The sequence below is a fragment of the Plasmodium gallinaceum genome (assembly GCF_900005855.1).
Source record: "Plasmodium gallinaceum strain 8A genome assembly, contig: PGAL8A_v1_119, whole genome shotgun sequence".
In the NCBI taxonomy this organism is placed as follows: domain Eukaryota; phylum Apicomplexa; class Aconoidasida; order Haemosporida; family Plasmodiidae; genus Plasmodium; species Plasmodium gallinaceum.
In genome coordinates, this window is record NW_021628276.1 from 653,846 (window position 1) to 679,248 (window position 25,403).

A 25,403-nucleotide genomic window follows, 5' to 3' on the forward strand; every position below is an offset into this window, starting at 1 on the left:
TTTTTTTTTTTTTTTTTTTTTAAGATGTATTTTTTATTAATTTTAAAGTGAAACATTATAAAAAATAAAATATAATTTCACTTAAAAAAAAAAAAAAAAAACTTGAATCATTTTGTTAGAATAATTTTAAAATTTTTAAAAATTGTAATTTATTTCCTATTTAAAATTATTAACAAATACTATTTTTTTTTTTTTTTTTTTTTTTTTTTTTTTTTGCAAAAATTGTATTTATTACTTCAGTTGAAAATAAACTTCTTTTTCTTTTAATATAATTTGAATACCTTTTTTTTTAAAGTTTTGTTTTTGTTAAAGTTTTTATGAGAATTATATTTTTAGTTTATAAAAATAGAATTTTTAATGTTTATTGTAAGAACACTATTTAGTAGAAATAATTTACTTGTTCTATTTTTTTTTTATTTTTTAGCTTTTCCATCTATACGCATTTAAAAGTTGAACTATTTTTTTATGATATATAAATAATAATATAAAAATTTTTTTTTGTTCATTTTTTAATATATTTTTGTATCCTTATAAAATATATGTGAAATTTTAAGAAGACATGGATGAATATGAATATAACTACAGTTGCGATTTAGAAAATTATCCGAATAATTTTGAGAATAATGTAAGTTATCATGATATTAATTACTTAAATGTGGATAGAACATTTGATAATTTTGGAAATGATTTATATTTATGTGATGAAGCTATAGAAGAGGATAACGAAAAAGAATATTTTTCATCCTTAAATAATAATAATCTTTTAAAAAATGAAAAAGAATTAGAAAAAATGATTAACAATAATTCAATTATTAAGAAAAGAAAAATTTGTAATGATTCCATTTTTAATAATAAAAAAGTTAAAAATAATGAAAACTTATGTATTATATGTTTAAAAAATGAAAAAAAGTATAAATTTACATGTTGTTATGAATATTATTGCTCCTTACAATGCTTTAATAAACATAATAAAAAAGATTGTTGTAAGAAAAAAAAAAAAAAATTAAATGAAATAAAAAATACAAATAGTGATAATCATGGTAGTTTAATAAATAATAACTTTTATGTTTTAAATAATAATAAAATCTATGAATCGAATGAAGATTACACAGAAGATAATATCCTTACAGAAGAGCAAAAGTATAAGTTAAAAGAAGATTTAGAATTAAAGTTACTGCTAAAAAATAAGTATGTTCGTTCAATTTTTAAGCAGTTTACATCGTCAAATGATAAAATATCGTATTTATCTCATTATATAAATGATCCAACAATTATACAAGTTATTGATCAAATTATGAAAACAATAGATAATTGATTTAATAAAAAAAGAATCTAAAAATATTATATATATATATACATAGAAGTACATATACTCTAAAAAAATTTTTTGTATATTATTAAAATTTTTTATTTGTCTTTGATTTTTTTATAAATACAAATTAAAATAAATGTCTACAAATATATAATGCAAGTGTACATATATATTTTATTTTAAAGAACCTTTATGTTTGAAATAAATTTTACGTTTAAATCCACTATTGAAAAAAAAAAAAAAAAAAAATAAAATAAAATAAAATAAAATAAAATAAATTTTATAAAATTTTAAAATAAAATTTAAAATTTAGAAACAACACTTGAATAGCTAGTTCTTTTTAACTTATTTAATCTTTTAAATGCAATTGCAGTCGAATCATTGCTATTAAAACTACTATAACTGCTACTTTCATCATTTAAATCAGTATAATTTTTCATACTTTCATAATCATTTAAGCTAGAATTACAATCTCTATTTTGTGTTTCTTCACTTGAACTTAAATTTAGTTCAGTAAACTTATTTTTAATATTGCTTTTGGTATTAATTGTGTTATGAAAATTGTCACTTTTTTTTTCTGTATCTTTTTTATTTTCTTTATTTTCATTTTCATATGTTAATTGTTTTTTTTTATTTTGTATTATATTTTCCATATTACTTTTAAGTGAGTTATTTTCATTAATGGTCATATTATTTTCACTATATTTATTAATTTTTTTTTCATTCATTATTTGTAATTCTTTATCTTTCTCATTAAAATCATTAAACGATTCATTTTCTATATTAACGTTCTTTTTTTTTCTTCCTCTCTTTCTAATAATCTTCTGAGAATTATCATTTTCGGGTTCATCATATGTGCATGAATTATTAATCTGATCCAATATTTCTTGTTTTGACATTTCACCTTCATTAGCATTATCTAAATCTCTTGGTATTATTGGATATGAAAAATCTCTTGAACTTAATTTTCCTATATAATTTGCATAATCTTCAATAATTTCTTGATAAATTGAATCTTCTGTTAATGAATCAATTTGTTTTAAATCTAATAAATTATCATTATTCTTATTTTCTTCATTTTCCCTTTTTTCATCATTATTTTCAGTTACAATAAAATTTTTCTTAACAAAATAATTTTTTATTTCCTCTATTTTTTTTTCTATTTGTTCCTTCATAATTTCACAATACTTCAGTTCATTTTTTGCTCTAATGATATCAGAAGAATGCATACAAAAATTAACTAACACAAAAAGAATTTTTAAATCTTTAATAGTAGTGTTTACATTGGTTTGAACACTTTTAAAACATATAGTATAATTTTTTTTCTCTTTTTCTAGATCATTTTCATTTTCCTTTTCACCTTTTTCTTTATCTATTTCTTTTTCCATCTCTTTTTCCATTTCCTTTTCAAATTCCTTTTCAATATCCTTTTCTATTTCTTTTTTTTCAACTTTTTCTTCTAATGGATTAACTTTTCTTTTTCTTCCTCTCTTTTTAACTTCTCTTGTCTCATAATTCCTCTTCTTTTCTAAACTATTAATATCACTAAGATCATGAAAGAGGTATATTTGAATCACTTTATATATCAATTCTATTATGTTAGATCTATTAGTTAACGCTATTCCTTTTTCTATGATAATAAGAAGAATCCACTTTATATATTTTGCAAAATTTGCTACTAAAAAGTTGATATTGGCTTTATGTAATAAAGTGAAAATCATAAATGTGAGTATATTTGTAAAATTGATGGTTTTTAGTTTATATTTTAAAACTCCTTCACATGTTTTTAAAATAACTTCTTCAAAAGTATAATGAAAAATTAATAAATTAGTTTCACTCATTGATGGATACATAGAAAAAATAGAAAATAAAAATATCTTATCATGTGAGTTAATATTAGTAATATTAAAAGTGCTAATTTTTTTGTAGTCTTGAATACAGCTATAAGTAGATGGAGACATTAGGAAACACATTTCAAATAGTGCTCTTAGTTTAGAAGACGACGCTTTCATTAAACTGAATAATTCATCATTAGATAATTTATAAATATGATTTCCTAAATATTCTGTTAGCAACAATTTACAACAAACTCTTAAGCAAATAGATTGAATATATTTACTTGTATTTATAGTTCCATTTAAATAACTCCATAAGTTTTCTACAGCATCTATAATTAATTCATCATTATTTAAATTTGGATGAGTCATTAATAAATCTCCCAATACACATATATATATTTCACATCTTAAAGAATTTATTTCTAACTTTTCTAATAATTCTTTATATTCATACCATGCATCTTGATTAGAGGAGAAGTAATTTAATAAATGTTCATTTGGAGTATTATATTCATAAAATATATAATTATTATTTATATCTTCATCATTATCTACTTTTTTATTTTCTTCCTCACATGTTGTATTTTTATTAAATACTTTTTCTGTATGAGTCATTATATCAATATTAGCTTTATTATATATATTCGGATAAATATTAGAGTGAATTTTTTCAATATTCAATAAGCAATTATTTAAAACATCACACGTATCTGCAATAGCTGTTTTATAAGCATATATTTGCTTTTTTAATTCTTCATCATTACTTATAAACATACACCAATTTCCTAAACATTTAGAAACAATAATGTCGTAAAATTGATCTTCTATTTCTTTATCATCCCAATCTGGCATAATAGAACAACAAAAATTTAAAGCAGGTAATAATAACTCATTTGGAAATTCACGAAGAGCTGAATCAAAAGAACAATGTGATTTGCTTTTACATAAAAAACACTCTAATATAAATAAAATCCTTAACCATCTTCTTTTTAATTCTAATCTTAATAAGCTTAACATAGTTATTTGTTTTAAAAAAATTTGTGTATGCATCCTAATTTGTTCATGGAATGCATTAATATCATTTGTTTCATTCATCTGTTTATTAATTTTGTCTTTTTCTAACATTACATTATTTAATGTTTCATTTTTTTCATTTTTTTCATTTTTTTCATTTTCCTTTTCTTTCTCCATTTCTGTTAAATCTTTGATTTTTGCTTCAGTTACATCTAATTTATGTTGCATTTTTTTACATAATATTAATAAATGCTCAATAGATAAAGTATTTAAATTTTTTTTTCTTATTATATCAAAGATAGTGTCATTTTCTACATTCATTATATTATTAAATAAGAGTGTTAAAGGATTTTTTTCAATTTTTTCATTTTTACCTATATTTTTACTTAATTTTTTTTCATCCTCCATTAAATTAATATTATTGTCTAAAAATGGATTATCATTTTCTGTATCATCAAAAGGCTCCTTAATTTCAGATATTATACTTAATATTTGATTGGTTAAATTTATTTCTATATCATTTATATCACTATTTTTGTTTTTTATATAAATCATTTGTCTTAATAATTCTAAACATGCATATATATAACTATTACTTAACCAATATGCGCATGTAATATGTCCTTTTTGCAATTTATAGTAATTTACCCCTGTATTATTTAACATACATTTTATAATAACTTCTCTTAACGGTCCTGTTAATAAAATTGTTTCACAACATTTTAAAATTTTTTCTACTTGATATATTTCTATTATATCTAAATATTTACATATGAGTAATAAATTTTTTATATTACAAATGTAATTATAATTTTCATTTATATTATCTTCATTTATTAGTACATTTTCTTGAATATTAGAATCTGCATTATTGTCTCCTGTTTCATTTTTATCATTACTATTGTTATGTGATTCACTCTTTTTAGCTGTTGTATAATATAGACATTTATCACAGTATGTATCATCAAAAATTGAAGTATCTATAAACTTTTTTTTTCTATTTTCTTCTAATACTTTTATATCTATCTTATTTTTTCCACAAGAACAAAACAAATTTTGACTATCCGCTTGATCACTTTCATTATTTTCAATACAGTTAATATAATTTTTTCTATTATAATATAATTTTTCATTAAATTTACTCAAATACAGATAATAATATATGGTATTAATTACTTTTAGAGCATCAATTTTTTCTTTCTCTTGCTCATCAGAGAAATGTTGAACGTATACTCGTAGAATATATAATTCTGCTGTATTTAGTGAAAATAGATTATTTATGCAATAATTAAACCATGATTCATTATAAGAACAATCATAATTATTGTAAGTAGAGTTTTTTTCTTCAGAATTATTATTATTTTCAAAAACTTTTCTATCTTCATCAACCTCTATAGTACTACTTTTTATATTACCTTTTCTTACATTATTTAAATGAATTTTACATATTTGTTCCACTATTATATCATTATCTATGTCACTATTTATTAAATGCAATAGTAAATTTTCTATTTTATCATCAAATAGTTGTATCCAATGTATAATCATACTATAACAACTTTCACGTACTAATTTATCTTTATCATTTAATCCACATAATAATAACTCAAATTTCATATCAGAAGGAATGTAAAAATAATAATTCTTCAATTTTTCATATACACTTATTCTTACATTATGATTAATATCATTTATTCTAATTAAAAAGTTTTTTAAAATTACTAAATGATCAAAATTATTATCTTCCACATTTATTGAAATATTTTTTATAGCATTTATTCTTACAATATAATGAGAATCATCCAGACATTTCAAGTAACTTCCTTTAGTATTGAAATCTTGAAATGGTTCTAGTATGATTAAACATAATACTCTAATATTATGATCTTTGTCATTTAATAGAGATAAAAATATGTTAGCGTGTTTTTTACACAATTTGTTAGAAACATCAATTTGTAAAGCACAGGCTTTCTTAACTAAAGTTTTTATAACTTTACATAAATTAATTCTTTGTTTCTTATCTTTAATAAATATATTATCCAATAATCTATTCCATAATTTGGTGATTAATTCATATTCTTGATTACTATTAATTTCTGTGTTAATACTTTTTACTTTTTTCTTTTCACTCATTATTATATCACAATAATATAATATATCAAATAAAAATTCTACTATTTTATTAAAATTATCATCTTTAACATTAGTTTTTATGATATTTAAAAGTATTCTAGAACACAATTCATAAATGCAATTTTTATTTATGTACTTTTTATATTCAATATCGTAAACATTACCTTTAATGATATTTTTTAATATGTCTTTAATATAGGAAAAACCTGTTTCACTATCGTATTTATTTGTATAAACATAGTGTATTGTTCTTATAATATTTTTTATATGTATATTTTCATTTCTAATCTTTAAACTTATCAAATTGCTTATATTATCACCAATATCTTTAGTTTTTTCATCCTCTTTTTTTTCATTTGTTTTTTTAAGTCTATAAGATTTCATTATTCTAATTAGTTAACAAGAAGAAATTTTTCATAATAGAAAAGAAAAAACGGATGGTTTCAAAAAAAAAAAAAAAAAAATATATATATATATATTTTTCTTTGTATGTATATTATAATTTAATACACACATATTTACCTATATAATCATCTTTTATTTTTCCAACAATTTTCATATTTAAAAAATATATTAAAATATGCATAAACTTCGATATAAAGATAAAAAAAAAAAAAAAAAAAATTGTGAATTTAAAAAAAAAATTAAAAAAAAAAAAAATTATAAATTTAAAACAAAATTTTATTAAAAAAAAAAAAAAAAAAAAGAAATACAATTAATATCATATAAATGTTTAAATGAAGAAACTACAAATATATATTTTTAAATTATTTTATATTTACTTTAAAATTAAACAAGGAATACAAAAATATTACTATAATTTTCTTTAATACCAATAAATATAACTGTGTAAATATATTTAAATACAAAAAAAATATGAAATTATCATATGGATATTAAAAAAAAAAAAAAGATTTATGAATAAAAAGTATTTAGTATTCTAAGAAAATGAAGTTTTAAATGAAGCATACGTATTTTCTTTTTTTGTATAATTAATAAATAAAAATTTTAATTTATTTAATGAAAAATATTTTACTGCTTTTTTTTTTTTTTTTTATTTTTTTTTTTTTTATTGGTAAATATTTTAGCATAATATAAAAGCAAAAAAAAAGTAATATATAATTTATCTACCCTTTTATTTATATATATATATATTCTTATATATCTATATATATATATAATTTTTTTTTTTAATATCAATTAAGAAAATATTAATCAAATAATTTAAGTATAAGATTTTTATAAAAGATTTTTTTGTGTGTAATTTAAAAAAAAAATGTATATAAAAAATTATAATATTAAAATTTAAATGCCAAAAATATATATAAGATATATTTAATTTCAAATTAATTTAAAAATAATTAGTTGCTTGAAATCAATGAAAAATTTATAAAAATTATTAAAAATAGACAGTTTTAAATAAATTTAAAAATTAAATACAAAAAAATTCACAAATACTAAAAATAATAACTTTGTAAATTAAATACAATAAAAACTTTTTTTATATTTTGGATTTTAGTTAAAAATTTTATTTTATTAGACAATTTAAAAAGTATTTTTTTTTTTTTTTCTTTTTTTTGTCATTGTTAAACATTAAAGACAATAGAAAAATTAAAATTTCTAAATTAATTTACTTATTTTATTTAATTCATTGTATATATATTTTTATTCAAACAAATGACCAAATTTTTTTAATTCAGATACAAATAGAATTGTTTGTGCCCACCCACAATTAGGGCCAAATAAATTTTTGAGTTTTGTAAATAATTTTATATATAACGATTTCGTTAAAGTTTTCTTTTTCTGTTTCGTATTCTGTATACGATATGCTTGATCATTTATTTTTACATTATCTAAAATTTGTGGAATTTTTATATGTTTATCATTTGCGTTTTCTCTTGTATTTTTGTTTGTATGTAAATTCTTTTTACTATATTTATTCTTATTAATGGAATCATTATTATCTACATTTTCTATTAAGTTATTATAATATTTGTAAATAATGTCATAAATATGAGTATCTATGGGTATACAATCAAATCTATTCAGACCAAAAAGGCAAATACAGTTAGCTACTTTTAAACCTATACCAGGAAATTTAACTAATTTATCTATGCAATCTTTTGTTTTTTCTTCTTTTCTTAAGTCTTCTATCCATTTTTCATTTCCCATTTTTGTTAACATTTTTGCACTCTCTATAATATAATTACTTCTGTAGCCGAACCCTAAACTCCTTAGATCTTCTTCCTTTAATTTAGACAAAGTTTCAATTTTTGGAAATTCGTAAAAATCAAAAGTTTTCATTTTTCTTTCTTCTTTTATCATTTTTTTTACATTTTCATAAAATGTTTTATTATCATCACATAATAATTCATTTTTCCCACTATACAAATCATTATTTAAATATTTATCACTTTCTATTTTTGTTTTTTTTTGTGTACTTTTAAATCTATTTTTTTCTATATTTTTATTTATATATTCATCATTTTCAGTTTTTACATTAACTTTTATACTTTGATAGCTTTTATTTTTTATATTTTTATTTATTGTTTCATCATCCTCTGTTTTTATATTTTTCTTTATATTTTCATAATTCTCTTTTTTTATTTTTAGATTTTCATAATGTATTTTTTTCATATTTGAAATAGTGTTACTTTCTTCTTTTATGCGTTCCATTTCATTTTTAGTTTTTATAATTATATCATTATCTTGAAAAATAATTGTAGCTAGAAATTTACCATAACGCCTTTTTAAACAATCAATCATTAATGTTATTCTTGGAATATTATTGTTAGATGAACAAAGAAAAGCGAAAAAAGACTCAACTGGGTCTACTTTTAATATTCGTAGTCCCTTTATTTTATTAGAAATTTCATTCATTCTTTTATCTTTTTTCTTCCATGCTTCCATATTTTTATCCAAAGGAAATTTCAAATTAAAAAAGTCTTGTAATTCCTTTTCATAGTTGCTTTGATTTTCATTAGTGTCACAGTTTAATATTTCAATATTATTTTTTTTGCTATGTAGGGTAATTTTATTGTCATATAGACATTGATAAAAAATATTGTTTTCTGTTTCTTTAAATAAAAATATTTTTTTATTTATTAAGCCAATATATTTGTTACATTCAACTTCACTAAAACAAAACTCTTGCCCTATTAGGAAACAGTATATCAACTGTAAATCATTTTTAGTAACATTTAAAGTATACCAATTTTTTTCGTAATTATTTATTATATAATGTATTTCTTTTGATTCATATTCATTTTTTTCGTAATTATTTTCTTTATTATTTTCTTCATTATTTTCTTCATGGTATTCATATATTTTCTCGTCCTTTATATTGTTATTAAGTAAATTATTCTCACTAATTTTAGTAAATTTTTTTTTTTTAATAATTTGCATATTATTTAAAAATGTAAAACCATTAATTTTTGTATTTAAAATTTTCTTTTTCTTAATATTTTCCCTTTTAATTTTAAGAAAAATTTTTTTCTTCATTTTATTTTCAACTTTTAAATTATATTTTATTCCATGAATATTACTTATATTATTTAAACTTGTTTGTTTATTTTTGTTTATATATTTGCAAATATAAATATACTTTATTGATAAAACCCAAAATATATAATAAATTTTCATTATAATATGAAAAGGAATTTATTTATAAAAATTCCATACTTTGAATAAATATGAAATTTCTTTATAAAAAAAAAAAAAAAAATAATTTATTTAAAAACATATACATTTAAAAAAATTTTAAATTAAAAATATACATTTTTTAAATACATATATATATTTTATTTTTTAACTCTAAAATTTAACTATTTTGAGTAGATCATGATATTATTTTTATATAAATATGTACAGTCTTTTTTCTTTTTCATATTATTTAATATTTTTCCGAATACTTATAAAAAAAAGGAAACATATTTATTTCTTTCCTAATAAAATATTTCAAACTGAATTTAACCATTGAAGAAAAAAAAAGAAAAAAGAATTAAAATTTGTAGTTTATAAAATTAATTTTATCTCAAAAATCAAAATTGTCTTTGTTATGTACAAATATAATGAAAAAGATTTTAATATAATTTTATTTTTTTTAATATTAATGGGAAAATTAAATAATATAAAAAATTTCGTTATTTTGTAAATAATTTTATTTATAATATCTATATATAATGATGTTATTTTTAGGTATTAATAAAATATGTAATTAAAATTATATATGTTATTGCTTTATTATTTTACTTATTTTCTCCTATTTAAATCTCTGTAATAATACCCTTTGTACTTAAATTATGTGTGTTGATTTACAATAATTTTATCATAGATACTTATATTCTTAAAAAAATATATTTAAATATACCTTTTGAAAAAAAAAAAAAAATAATAATTTTGCATTTCTATTTATGGCAATATTTCTTCCTACATATATATTTTTCTTTTATTTTATTTTTTTAAAATAAAAAAAAATGTTGTATTTAGAAAAACTGAATTCCTTTATTGAAAATAAATATGTTGTGTCTAATTGGAAAAAAAAAAAATTCGTTTGGAGGTATAGCTTTTTTTTTAGTATTTTTTATATATTATTAGTATTTGGTATAGTGTACACACTAATTGTTAGGATTTTGATATCTAGAGAAAAGTTTAGTAACCATTCTTGTAGTTCTTCTAGAATTATGTCAGTGCAAAGTAGGTACATGGAAGTATTAATATTTATAATTTTAATGGGATTCATCAATTTTTTCTTTTCTCGTTTAACGTATTTATATTCAAACTTTACTAATAGTGAATTTTTCAATTTAGGAATTTATTACACCGTTGTTGGATTCTTAATAAAATATATTTCTTGGATTTTGTCTTTAATATATATGTCTTGGTTATTTTTCCTTATAATTAATATTATTACCATTTTTTCTAGTCCTAACAAATGGTGTAGTTTAAAGTATAATATATATGGAATGGATGCTCTAAATAATTGCCTTTTAGTTAAAAACAGAGCTACAGGTTTATAATATCCTTTTCACACACAAATATATATATATATATATATATATTTTTTTTTGCATAATAAGATCCTATAATTACATTAAATTTACAAAGATAATATAATATAGTTTACATAAAAACTTTTTTTTTATAAAAGGGTGCGAAATTACTAACGAAGTGATAGTTTTAAGAAAAAAAGAAAGTTGCAATGATTTTAACATTTTAAAAGTTCAAAGCTTTCTATTTTTAGTACGATCCTCTCCAAATTTAGTATGTTCCTTAAAAGATAAAAAATTATGTGATTTTTTTGTTGATTTTATAAAAAATAAACAGACTTCTTGGGAATCCTTTCCAAACTGTTCTGGAAATACAGTTGATTTAAGAGAACAATATTTTTTAGAGGATTCTGATCATAAAAGTAATATTTATTTATTTTCCATATCGTTTATTTTATTTTGGTTGGTTACTACTATAATACTGTTAACATTTATAATTGTTATAAAAGTAAATACACCTATAGATTCATCTTTTATTATGAATGAAGAGAGATTAAATTTATTTTTTAAATTTACCCGTCTTTTAGACGTATGGAGATAATGTGTATATATGCCATATTTAAAATACTTTTTTTTATATATCATATATTTTATATATATTAATAGCTATTTTATTTGTATTTAATTCAAATCACATTTTATTTTTGGTATTAATTAAACCTCTTCATTTTTTTAAAATTTAGAAATTAATATAAATTTATAAAACGTATATTAATATTTAAAATAACTGTATTTTATTTAATGTAATTTTTTTATACAAATATGTTTACTAATTTTTATTATTACATTCATTTTTTAATGCTATAAATTCTACTTTAAATAATTTTTCAAAATACAATTTGATTCAATATTATTTTCGAGTTACTTTATAAAGAAGAATGTAGAAATATAATCATAACTAAAACTATTTTTTCTCATGAATTATGATTTAAAAAAAACGTTTCATGATTGATATAAAATAACTGTTTTTATAAAAAAGCTTTTCATTTCTACATGTTTAAAATAAAAATATATATATATATATATATATATATATATATATATAAATTCATCCCATTAATATAATTAAATATAAAAAAAATTCTCTTTCTTGTATTCAAAATATATATATAATAAAAATTTCAGGGTTTTAAAAAATCATTAAGATACACGAAAATATAATTTTTATGCAAATTGAATTAGTTATGCACGAATATGCACTAATATATTATTTTGCTTTTATTTTTGTTACATTGAATATTTAATTTATGAACTTATGCCATATATTACATTTTTTTTAAGATTTATTTTTTTTTATGGAAAATTTTGATAAATTTATTATATTCATTATTTTAGATTTATTCTATTTTTTATTACAATTTCAGAGCCAATCTTATAACAAAAAGAGAAAAAAAAAGGAGGAATATATATATGCATATAATTTTATATGTCTTATTAAGCTCTGTTGTATTTTTATGCTATTTTTTATATATCATGTATTTTTGTTCTTACGAATTTAAAAATGAAAAAAATTATATAAATATAATTATAAAATTTTCTGTAAATAAATAATTATAAAAAAAAATTTTAAATAAAAAATTATTTTTTCATAAAATTCCAATTTTTTTTAATTGTTAAACTAGATAATCATAATAATAATGTATTAAAATTTAATATATAAAAGAAAGAAAAAAAATAAAAATATAATGAGAAGCAACACATGAATTCACATTAATGAAAATTAAAACTATTTAAAAGGAAATTTAAATTTTAAGTAAAAAGGGGTATTCAAATTTATATACCTTTTTGCATTTGATTCCTTAAAATTAAAATAAAAAAAAGAAAAAAGATGAAATTCTATAAATAACTTTACTATTTTTATTCTTATTTATTATTTTGAAAAAATGGATAAGAAAAAAAGTAAAAAACCTGGGCGTATAGGTAAAATGATTAATGAATTTTACATAAATTGGAATTATAGAAGACATAGTTGGAGAGCTAGTTTTTATTATAATTGTTTAACAACTATAGCTGCTTTTAACATTATATTCACTTTAATATTTCAACAATTTATCAAATCTTTCAATTTTTTTATAAATTATTCGTGTGAATATGCAAGTATTAATTTTATGTTAACGGATTTATTAATTTTTCTTATTTTAACTAGCTTCATAAGTATTTTAGCCTTTTTTTTATCTAGAATTTGTTCAATATTTTCAAATTTCACAATTAACGATTTTATGTCACTAGGAAAATGGATTAAAAGAATTGGTTGCACTGCCAAGTGGTTTCCTTGGGTGCTAGCAATCCTTTTTGTTTTATGGTTTATTATAAATTTATTTAATTTAATTACTCTATATGTCACCCCAAGTTTGTGGTGTAAGAAGCGTTTAAATGTCACAGGCACATTTGTAGTAAACAACTGTAGAATTTTTGAGGGTAAAAGAACAGCTTGCACGAATATAGTAGCAGAACAAAGAGGAAACGCAAATATAACTTATATTCGTAAATGTAATGACCTCAATTATTTAAAAAACCATAATTATTTTATATTTATTCCAGATTTTAGAAAAGAAAACTATAAGCAATGTAATTTTAATAATTTAAAAGTTTGCATAGCATATAAAGATTTAAGAAATGATCGATTTGCTTCAGAAAAAGCAAAAGCCATGAAAATGGAAGGATGTCTAGAAAATATTCCAACAAATATAGAAGAATTTTATGATAAAGACATTCAAACTAGTGATTTATATAAGTATGCTCAAATATTTACAATAGGTAGTAATGTAACATTCTTTCTTCTTATGTTTTTTTTTTATTTTATTAAGTGTACAACGCAATTTGATGGATTATTTTATCAATCAGCAGATAATTCTGAAATTTTTATATTACAAATTTTACGTCCTTTAACTCCATGGAGTTAATTATTAATTTTTACTTTTAATAATAATAGTTTTAATTATTTATTCAAAATTATTTGAAATTAAATATACATGTACATATATATAGGGTTATAATATTACATTATTTTTAGGAACTAATATAATTATTATAATATTTTTTTTTTTTCTGAAGCATTTTATTTGTATAATATATTTTCTTATTATGAATGTATTCACATTTTTGAATGGAACGTACAAAAATATCTGTTATTGTTATTTTGTTAACAAGGAAATTGGAAAATAAATATGTACCTTTTATTCTATTAAAATATATATATATAATTAAAAAGGAAACTAATTTGCAATATATGTAAGGGAAAATAGAATTTGTCTTAACTATAGTTCATTTTTAAATGTTTGTATTTATGAAAATTTTTTAACCAAAATGACTAACATAAAACTTGATAAGGGAAATTTTTCACTTTAATTTTTTATACTTATATATTTTAAATCTTAAAAATTATAGAGGCTAAATAATTCTTACTTATTTAAAAGTTTTTATTTATAAGATAAATATAATAATAATATATATATACATTTTAATAATTATGCTTTTTCTTGTTTTTAACTAAGACTATTTGTTTAAATTGTAAATAATCAAATTATTAGTATTAATCAAAAAAAAAAAAAATATACATTTATAGAAAATTTTTTTAATTCATATATATTTTAAATGATTAATATATTATTACTTTTTTTTTTTTTACGATAACTTTTTTTAACTAAAGACGATAAACAGTTGTAGAGGTGATAAGCTAGCGATAGTGCATTTTGTTACAATAAAAACATTTTATAATTTTATATATATATTTTATTTACAACTTTTTTTATTTTTATGTAATATTATTATATTAACAAAAAAAAAAAAAAAAAAAAAAAAAAAAAAACAGCTTTTTTTAGAATGGCTAGTAAAACTTTAAATTAATTTGAAGAGATAGTTAATATTGTGTAAAAAAAAAACGGTGAAATAATAAAAATTTATATAACGAATTTTAATATGTTTCTTGAATATTTTTCTATCTACATATATGTATATATATAATTAAATTAAAAAGTCACTGAAAGGCTTTTTTTTTTAATCAATTTTGACACATTTTATTTATAAATTTTTTTCGAAAGAGTTTAAAAATTTTTATTATAGACCTTCAAAAAAAGTAATAAATGTTTCTATATATTTAAAATAATTGAAGAAATAGACATAATACATTACAATAGTACATTCAAGTATCATGAGGTAAAAAAGTTGTTTCTACACAATGTATTATTTTAAAAATATTTTTAACCTATTATAAACCAATATACATGAACTTTCTTCCTTAATGTTGGTCCAATAAAATTGTATTTCATTAGTAATACAAGCAACTTAGTTTTAAAAAAGCAAAAAATATTTTAGTTAAAATTCACCAGGTATTTATACCATCTAAAAATTCAGTAGAAAAGGATAAAGATATTGATCAAGTTTCTTTGGAAATTTTGACTAAATAGAATAAAGTATTCACTCTAATAAAAATAAGCAAACAATATGGAATCTATAAAAAAAAATGAGTTTAAATCTAAAGTAAAAAGTACAGAGAATAAAGAACATCCAGTTATAGTTATGGAAAATGATGTAGTATATTTCCAACAAACATGTAAAGAACATAGTAAAGATGTAAATTATGATAGCAAAAAAAAAGACAGCTGCTATCAAATATTGGAAAATATGAAAAAATATTGTTGCAATATAAATCAAGTGGATTCATTTAATTTTAATGATGGATACAATAATTTCCTCCGAGAAGAAAAACATACAAATGCAGATATTAATTCACTCAAAGATAAATTAAAACAAAAAAGTAATAACAATTTTCTTTGTTATGAAAATTTTAATAAGAACCAAATTAATCATAAAGATGATAATGATTATTTAAAACTAACAAGTGAGTTTAAAAATGAATATAAAGATATTTATGGAAAATCATATAACAAAAATGAAATTAGCAACTTCGTATACTCATGTAAAAAACCTACTCAAGCTATAAAAAAAAATGGTTATTATAATAAGAATGCTCCATATATTTATAATGAAAGAAAAGATCCTAATGAAAATATGTCAACCAATTACAGGAACATATATGGAGAAAATGGAAAAAAACATCTAGGAGTTTCAAAATTTGATGAAAATGTAAGAACACACATATTTAATAACTATATAAATCAAAAATATATAAAAAATAAGTCAAAGAATAGATTAAAAAAAAAATCATTTGAATATCTAAATAATATTTATACTGAGAAAAATGGATATTTTAAAAATAATAAAAAAATATATAAGGAAAAAGATAGTTGTATCTATAAGAAAAGAAATGATGATAATGAGGAAATATATATTTATAATCTCACAAAAGATAGTGATAATTATACCTTCAAAGAAAGAAACGAAACACAAAATGAAATTATATTAAATAAATATAAAACATCGCTCCACACCAACAATGACACAAATGAAAATATAAAATTAGAACACGTTTTAAAAAATTCATTTTTATCTCACGATGATAAAAACTCTGAAAATGAAATAAATTCATCACCTTTATCAATCAACAAAAAAAATAAAATAAAACAGGTAAATTTAAATATAGAATTACTTAATATTGATAAAGATATTAATTTAATGCTTTCAAATGGAATTCTCACAAATGAGAAAAATAATCGAAATACGAATAACTCAATGGCATCATTGTCCCAGTTAGAAAAAAAAAAAAAACCTTTACTTGTAGATAATTTTAGTCAAACGATAAGAAAAAAAAAAAAATTCACTAAAATCGGAAGATTAAAAATTAGTAGAAAAATAAAAAGAAAAAAAAAATTTAGGCTGAAAGAAAAAATCCCTCATAAAAATGAGTTAAAATTTAAAAAAAAGAAGACCTCAAAGTCGAAATACGTTAAAAATAAAACTAATAAAAATCCCAAAAAAAATACATCTAATAATAAAAAAAAAAAAAATATTAAAATAATTAGGCATTCTATATATGGAAAAAAAATAAAAAAAAATAATTTTAGTTCTGGGTGTTCTGATATTTATTCTAAAAAGTTGGTAAACATTAAACAAGGCAAAGGTATCTCATCAAAAGTATTAGAAATTGAAAATACCATATTACCACAATTTAATACATTTAATGAAGACAATAATTCGGTTTACAGCAGCAATGAGGAGAAGAATAGATATTTGAATATAGAAAAATGTAGTGATAAAACGTCAAAAAAACATGAGGAAATAAAAAGTTGTAATATAGAAAACTTTAATAAAATACATAATTCAACATCTAAAAGTATAAAAAATATAGAAGTTGATGATTTAAAAGTATATAATGCTAATAAAAAATTTACGGAACAAAAATTAAGTAATATTTGTAAAATGAATTCTAATATAAGTATTAAAGAAAACAATATGAAAAATGCATGTAATAACAAATTACCTAGAAAAAATTTTACTAGTATGAATAATTCAAATTTAAATAACAAAGAAAATAACTCTTTATACAAAGCAATTACTTTTGAACATATTAATTCAGAATTAATTAAAGAAAGTTTTATTGATTCTAAAGATAAACATTATACTCTTAATGAAGTAAAAGCTACACATACAAATGTAAAAAACGAGAATAAAAAATGTAATTGTATTAATAAAAATAAAAGAAATATCAACATAAAATTAAAATGCAATAACCCAGAATTTTTTAATATTTCGCAAAGACATGTTGAAAATGATGCAAATTTTAAACCTCTAAATAATATAAGTTTAACAACATATAAAAAAAAATTAAGTGATATGGTAAATAAGTTTAATAACAATTCGTTATTGAATGAAAGTAACAAATTTTCATCATTTCAATCTAAAATTAAAAAAAACACTTATGAAAAGAATAATTATAAAACTATAATGATTTTACAAGAAGTGGCTTCTATATTGAACGAAGAAAAAGCAAATTTATACTCATATAATTTAGATGAAAAAACAAATAAAAAAGACAACTCAAAAATGTCTAACAATTTGAGTGAAATATTGTCAACAAATTTAAAATTTCCTGGATGTGAAAAATATAATTTTTACGGTAAAGAAATTAAAAAGAAGTGTATTAAAAACAAAAGCTATGACTCCTTCTTTAATGAAAAATTTTTTAATAAAAATTTAGAGTACATAAATTTAATTAAAACATTTTTATCAAAAAAAAAAAATTTAAAAGATAATAACAACTTACTATTTCATAAAAATTTATTGCAACAGCGCTCTCTTTTTATGAACCAAATGACTTATGAAAATCATGTAGATTATATACTGAATTCTATAATATTTTATTCAAATAAATTAAAAAATATTTTAAATCATTCTATAAAGAGAAGAAATGATAATGAATATGCTTTGGAAGTTAAATTTTTATTCTTTGTATTATTTATTTAATTGAAAAGCATAAAATAAATACTTTTAAAGTAAGTATAGAAAAGGTCTCAAAATTAATAAGAAAAATAATAGAAAAAATTAGATTTTATATATTATACTTCCCAAAAGTAGTTAAAATGACAAAATTTGAATCAGCCATTATAAAAATATATTTTATAGAATTACTTAAAATGTCAAGATTATTATGCTCAATAGGCCAAAAAAAACTTAGAAAACAATTTTTTTTTAATTCATCATCATTTACTGAAGATTTAATTTTAAAGGATAAAGTAGAAATGCAGGAGGATAGCTTAACTAATATGATTCCTATAAAAAGAGAAATAAATATATTAAATAATTTAAACTCAGAATTTTCAGATGAGAAAAATTTGAAGATATGTTATTCATCATTGAGTGAAGAAAAAGTTGCTAATGCCCTTTTCGAAGAAGGAAAAAACAGAAGTAATACAATTGATAGAAAAAATTCAGAGAAAGCAGATAATATTGAATTAAAAAAAAGTAACGACTTAAATGAAAATAAATACAATGAAGATGATTTAAAAGGAATAAATATTATTTGTAATAACGAAAATAATATATTAAATATCAAGAATAATTTTAATCTTGAAGAAAATAATATAAAGAATATTAATGAAAAAAGAAATAATAATCTTAAAGATATTAATGCTTTAATAAAGAAATCGAAGAAAGACATTTTAACATTACAACGAAAAAATTATGATAAAGTATATAATTTAATGTTATTAATGAAATATTTAGACAAATTGTGTTATATATATAAAATAAATAATGCATTGTTTTGTGTTGGAGAAAATCAAAAAAATTTAATCAATGAAACTAAAAAAATGTTGGAAAATATTAATGAGGAAACGTTAAGAGAAAAAAGTGAAGCATTTTACATGGAAACTTTAACATCAATAAAAAAGATAAAAAAAAAATTAGAAGAGCACATTTTTTCATTTTTGAATACATCATTTGAAAAAAATTCACACTTACCTAGTAATATATTAAAATATAACGATGATACATATTTAGAAAAAGAACTTTCATTATTAAATAAAAAGATATTTAATAAAAATTATAATGAAAATGAAATATTTATGAAAGAAAACAATAATGTAAACCCTGAAAATTGTGTATATAAAAAAAAATTAGTGTCTTGTCGTAATAGTAAACAAGTATTAAGTGAGAAAAGTGACAATTACAATATTGATGAAACTAAGGAATTACAAGAGTTAAATGACTATTTAAATATTATTATCTTAAATAAAGATGAAGAAATATTAAAAAATCCAAATGACTATTACGGTATTTTGAAAAAATGCAATCAAGAGTTATCATTAATAAACGAAATGCAAAGGAGCGATAATAATTTAACTAAAGATTTCTTAGATAGTATGAATATTTATAAGTTTTCTAAACTTTTAAATTTTTATGTCAAAAAAAAGTATTTCAATAACAAATTTAGTGAACAACACAGTTTTAATAATTTAGAAATGTATCAAAAGAACAATGGCATACTGCAAATTCTATATGATTTTTACATGGAAAACGAAAAGGATATTTTTAAAATAAACAAGAACAGAAGCTTTTTTAAAAATTTACATTCTATAAAGAAAATTAATAAAAATATATATCACTCCTTTAGTAATGAAAAAATTTTAGATGATAATAAACATTTCCCTTATGTAACTTCTAGATCATATAATGAAATAAAATTTTCAAGAAGCAAATCAACAGAATTTAATGAAAATGATAACATAAAATATTTTAAAATATATTCTTAAAAAAATTAATTTAAATAAAAGGTGATAAAGATAATATACAAATTTCAAAAATGATAATTTGAAGTATTGTTTATTCATCTATTTTCAATTATATTCTTAATTATAATTGAGAAAGCAATTAAATTAAAAAATATAAAGGATTTGTTGCTTTTAAGTAGTGGTTTTTCATTAAATTTGATATTTAATTAAGACTCAAAAACAAAAAATTATTATATAAAAAAATCAATTTTTTAAGATTATTATAGCCCTAAAAATTAGTATTTAGAAGCGATATAGTAAGGATACTAAGAGACATTAACTTTATGTAGGGATAAAATAATGAAATTCATAAAAATTAAAAATTTACGTTCACAATATAAACGTATATATTAACTAATATAAAATTACTTATGAATTTTGTTCTGAATACTTAACAATTACTAGTGGTGTTATGAATATAATCTTAATAAGGAAAAAAAAAAAAAAAATACGCATGTAATTAATTATTTCAGACAATATTTAGGTTATTAAAATAATTGAAAAAATAAAAATTATTATTTCTTTTTACATAGGGAATTAACATACTAAATAATTATTTTAGAAAAATTATTTTTCAAAAATATATATTTGATTAATAGGTTATATATAAAAATTACAAAATTGTTACATTATAAAATGGAATTTTAAATAATTTATTCTTACATGATTATACTAGGAATAATTCTAAATATTGATACTAAGTTTTTTTTTTTTTTTTGTCTTATCTATAGTTTTCATAACAAAAAAAGAAAAAAAAAAAAAAAAAAATCTACATATTTGGATATATTGTAACTAAAAAATAATATTTGCAATGAACTTTAAAAAGAAACATTTTATCTCTAATATTCTGCTTTTATTTATAAGAATTTTTATTAATACTTTTAATGTATTTAAATTATTTTTTAGTAATTTTTGTATTAAATTTTGAGTAATATCATTTATTTTTATGAATATAATTTTAAACTATTTTAGTATTTTATGATAAACATTTATATTTTTTAATAATTATTTTGTCATTTTCATTATACACATTATCTTTAATGAGATAAGAATGACAATCTTTACAAAGACAACTCTATTTTATTTTTATTAGATAATATTTTTTGAAAATAATAGATTTTTTAATCTTAATCATATTTTTATTTATGTATTTAATAATTTATTGTTCGAGTTTATATAAATATAAAATATTTATTTTGCTTTATTATATCATTATTTTTTTTTTTTTTGTTTTTGTTTTTACAATAAAAATAAATATATTATTTTCTATTTATGCTCATATTTTTTTTATTTTACTTATATATAGAAATATTTTAATATATGTCGTTTATGATATTTGTGTTATAATGATTTTCTTAATATATTATAAAATAAAGGTTATGTAAAATTTTATGAAAGAGTTAAATGCGAAAATAGAATATCATTAACAAAATTGTAAATTATAAATGTTTATGTTAGTAATTTTTTGAATATAAGGATAATTTTTCAGAAAAAAATGTTATCTATAATTATATATATATATGTATTCCTTTTTTACCTTATTCAAAAATATAATTCCCCATAATTTTCATTTTAAATTACATACACTTAAATTTTCCAAATATATGAAAAAATAAAATAAAATAAAATGCAATTACTTTTTTTTATCAGACATTAAAATGAATATAATAAAATGCGTTAGACAAAAAAATATTTAAAACACATAATATTTTTCTTTTTTTATTCTTCATTTTATATATATTTTTCTCATTTCAAAATTATAGATGCTATTAATGTATAATTATTTTTATTACTATATATTTTTAGTATTTAAACCATTAACTATTTTTTATAATTTGATTAATATATTTTATGAATATATATTTAACGTTGACCTTATATATATTAAATTAAAATTATATCAACAATATTATATTTCTTCTTACATATAAAAAGTATATTTTAAAAATAAATATAAATATATTTTATAGTTTTTCTAAATTATGTCTATTTTTATTTGATAACATAGTGTTTCAGTAATATAATGAAAAATATAGAGAAAAAAAAAATTTTTAAAGAAAAATTTGTTTACATAATTTAAAGATGTTTATAAAAATAAAATTTTAATGTTTGAATGTATAAAAAATACGTATTTTTGTTTGATTTTAATGAAAAATTAAAACATTTAAATTTTACATTTTTTTAATTTATTTTATTTTTATAATTGTTTCCAATATTTAAATATAAAATAGTAATAAAGTAAAATTAAATAGCTCATTAATAAAAGAATTTATGATATTGTACTAATGCAATACATTTTTTAAAAGAAATAAACAAAAAAAAAAATTATGAAGTCTTAAATATGAAAGATGTATAAAGTAAATAAATATGCAATTATTTAGTTTATGAAAAAAAAAAAAATTTCACTGATAATGTGTATATATTTTTTTCAAATGGATATACAAAATATATTATAAAATGGCACTTTTGTTTAGTTCTTTTTATAAATTATAGGTTTATAAAAAATAAAAGATAACTAATTTTTAATATTCTTTTATTTTTTGATTTAATTTTTTTGATTTAATTTTTTTTTTTTTTTTAAGAATATTTTTAATCTTATTTGATAATATATTTTATATATTTTGTATCATATAAAAAGGAAAATATATAAGTGAAATGTTATGTTTTTTTTTTTTTTTTTTTATTAATATGAAAACATATTTTATTTAAAATGGTAATTAATGAGGACGTAAGTACAATTAGTGAAACTGAATTGAAAAAAATATATTATGAAAATTTTATTGATGAGTTGAACGATGAAGAATTGATGTATAAAAAAACAGTAGAAGATTTATTTTACATATATAAATCTTTTGGTTTTATTTATTCAATAATTAAAAAGGCTAATTTATTATTAAGTAAAGAAAATTTTGATACCTTTTTGAAATCATTGGTAAGTTTCATTGATGAATTGTTTCTTAATAATCCAAATTTATTTGAAAAAGATAATTTGAAATTAAACTATGTAAATAAGGAAAATGATGCATCTAGTAAAAAGAGGAAAGGTAATTTTGATGATGTGTATGTAAACAATAACAACGATAATAATTCTTTTATTAGTATAATATCAAAAAACTATATAGAAGAACTTTTAAAAGATATTAACAATATAGATGAGAATTTTAGTGAAGTTAATTTTGAAGACTTTTTATTTGTTGTTAAGAATATCTTAAAATTAAAAAATAATATTGATGTTGAGAATGTTAAAGATCGTTTCGAAAAAATAAAAAATATCTTAAATATAGGAAAAAATATTTTTAATAAAGAGGACTTTCTTAATGAATCAGACGAAAAGAAAAGCAAAAAAAGAGTACATGATCACATTGATGAAATGTGGGAGAAATTAAAAGTAATAGAACCCATAATAGTGTCCCTAGTATATAGGCAAAATTTTTGGTACAAAAATATTTTGAACAAGTCAGAATATGATAGTTTAAATTCTATATTAAATTTAGATATAGATGCTGATAACGAAAAGGTGGAGAAAATTTATTCAGATGTAGTTTTATTATTGAGTGAAAAAATGACGCAAGATAAAGATTTACTGTTTGCAAAAGAAAAACTAGAAAGATTAAAAAGTAGTTATGATGCAGAAATTCAAAGAAAATTACAACAAGAAATGGAATTATCAAAAAAATTAGAAGATAAAAGAAAAGCAGTACAGTTTATAATAGATAGATATAATGAATATACTTGGTTTGATAAAAATTCTCCCAAAAAACATTCTTTTTATATACTGGGAATAAACCCAAAAGTAATAACTGAAGAACAATTAAAAAGTTTTGGAAAAAGATTAAAGCATATATTGCATCCAGATAAGGAGCCAGATAAAGAATGGAAAAAAAAAGCAGAGTCAGCTTTTAAAGAAGCATCGTTAGCTATTTTAGGATGCCAGCAAGAATTTAAAACAAAAGTTTTAAAGAATTTAGAAGTTGGTCCTCTTGCCCCATACTTATCCTTAATTGGAATAGATATTAATCAAAATGAAACAGACGATAAATTGAATTCTAACCATAACAATATAAATGGAATAAATAATTTACACAATGGAGCTTTACCTCAATATTACCCAACGCAAGCATATTATCCCAAATTTGATTTAAAGTGTGTAGATCAAAAAATAGGAACAATACTTGTAGATATTAAATGTCCATTACAACTAGGAATAATTAAGAAAGTCATTTTATATGTACATAGACCAATATATGGAAATGAACCAATGAATTTAGTTCCTGATGATTCTTTTTTGTCATATAAAAAAGAACAGAATGTAAATATAAAAAACTTGAATCAATCAATAGAAACTAGAGTTGATTATGTTCAACCCCTAGAGATTGCTTCCTCTACAAAGTATTATATAGGAATTCAATTAATAGCCGAAAGGGGTAATACTATGATTAATTGGAATTCTATTAACATAACATTGCATAAATTTAGTAATAAAAACATCATTAAAAAGTTATTATCCTCATTTAAAAATGCGCCATTCATTAATCAATCTCAATTAAATGCCACTTTATCCAGTGAAAACAAAGAGGAAATGACAAAATTTTTAAATGAGTGCATTACTGCAGCCAAAAAATGGGCACAAACAGTTTAGAGAAAAGAAAAAAAATTACATCTTTACTTCAAAATATTATATATTTTTATAATCTATTTATATATATATATATATATGTTTGTTAATACATATATGTGTACATAAAAAAAGAATACTCTTTAATATTTAAAAAAAAATTTATATTTATTTTAGCACTCTATTATAAGCACATTTAAAAAAAAAAAAAAAAGAAAAGCATTACATATTTGTATTTAAATAAAAAAATATATATATATATATATTAAAATTTAT

At 18.7% G+C, this 25,403-nt stretch overlaps 7 protein-coding genes across 7 annotated transcripts; 5 read left to right on the forward strand and 2 right to left on the reverse strand.

Moving 5' to 3' along the window:
- Window positions 1–559: 559 nt before the first annotated feature.
- Window positions 560–1,315, forward strand: PGAL8A_00429800 (conserved Plasmodium protein, unknown function; the record flags this gene model as incomplete). Its single annotated transcript, XM_028673028.1, has 1 exon — window positions 560–1,315. One exon carries the CDS (start codon window positions 560–562, stop codon window positions 1,313–1,315), a length of 756 nt encoding a protein of 251 aa, XP_028529522.1.
- Window positions 1,316–1,614: 299 nt separating this feature from the next.
- PGAL8A_00429900 (conserved Plasmodium protein, unknown function) lies at window positions 1,615–6,681 on the reverse strand (the record flags this gene model as incomplete). Its single annotated transcript, XM_028673029.1, has 1 exon — window positions 1,615–6,681. The coding sequence occupies one exon, from the start codon at window positions 6,679–6,681 to the stop codon at window positions 1,615–1,617; it is 5,067 nt and encodes a 1,688-aa protein (XP_028529523.1).
- Window positions 6,682–7,962: 1,281 nt separating this feature from the next.
- Window positions 7,963–9,939, reverse strand: PGAL8A_00430000 (N-glycosylase/DNA lyase, putative; the record flags this gene model as incomplete). Its single annotated transcript, XM_028673030.1, has 1 exon — window positions 7,963–9,939. One exon carries the CDS (start codon window positions 9,937–9,939, stop codon window positions 7,963–7,965), a length of 1,977 nt encoding a protein of 658 aa, XP_028529524.1.
- Window positions 9,940–10,772: 833 nt separating this feature from the next.
- PGAL8A_00430100 (conserved Plasmodium protein, unknown function) lies at window positions 10,773–11,886 on the forward strand (the record flags this gene model as incomplete). The annotated part of the gene is made up of 2 exons (XM_028673031.1): window positions 10,773–11,307; window positions 11,468–11,886. 2 exons carry the CDS (start codon window positions 10,773–10,775, stop codon window positions 11,884–11,886), a joined length of 954 nt encoding a protein of 317 aa, XP_028529525.1.
- A 1,342-nt stretch (window positions 11,887–13,228) lies between these two features.
- Window positions 13,229–14,248, forward strand: PGAL8A_00430200 (conserved Plasmodium protein, unknown function; the record flags this gene model as incomplete). Its single annotated transcript, XM_028673033.1, has 1 exon — window positions 13,229–14,248. The coding sequence occupies one exon, from the start codon at window positions 13,229–13,231 to the stop codon at window positions 14,246–14,248; it is 1,020 nt and encodes a 339-aa protein (XP_028529526.1).
- Window positions 14,249–15,788: 1,540 nt separating this feature from the next.
- Window positions 15,789–20,494, forward strand: PGAL8A_00430300 (conserved Plasmodium protein, unknown function; the record flags this gene model as incomplete). Its single annotated transcript, XM_028673034.1, is given in 2 exon segments — window positions 15,789–18,704; window positions 18,707–20,494. Coding segments are annotated over 2 exon segments (4,704 nt in total).
- Window positions 20,495–23,222: 2,728 nt separating this feature from the next.
- On the forward strand, window positions 23,223–25,151 carry PGAL8A_00430400 (conserved Plasmodium protein, unknown function; the record flags this gene model as incomplete). Its single annotated transcript, XM_028673035.1, has 1 exon — window positions 23,223–25,151. One exon carries the CDS (start codon window positions 23,223–23,225, stop codon window positions 25,149–25,151), a length of 1,929 nt encoding a protein of 642 aa, XP_028529528.1.
- Between the last annotated feature and the right edge of the window lie 252 nt (window positions 25,152–25,403).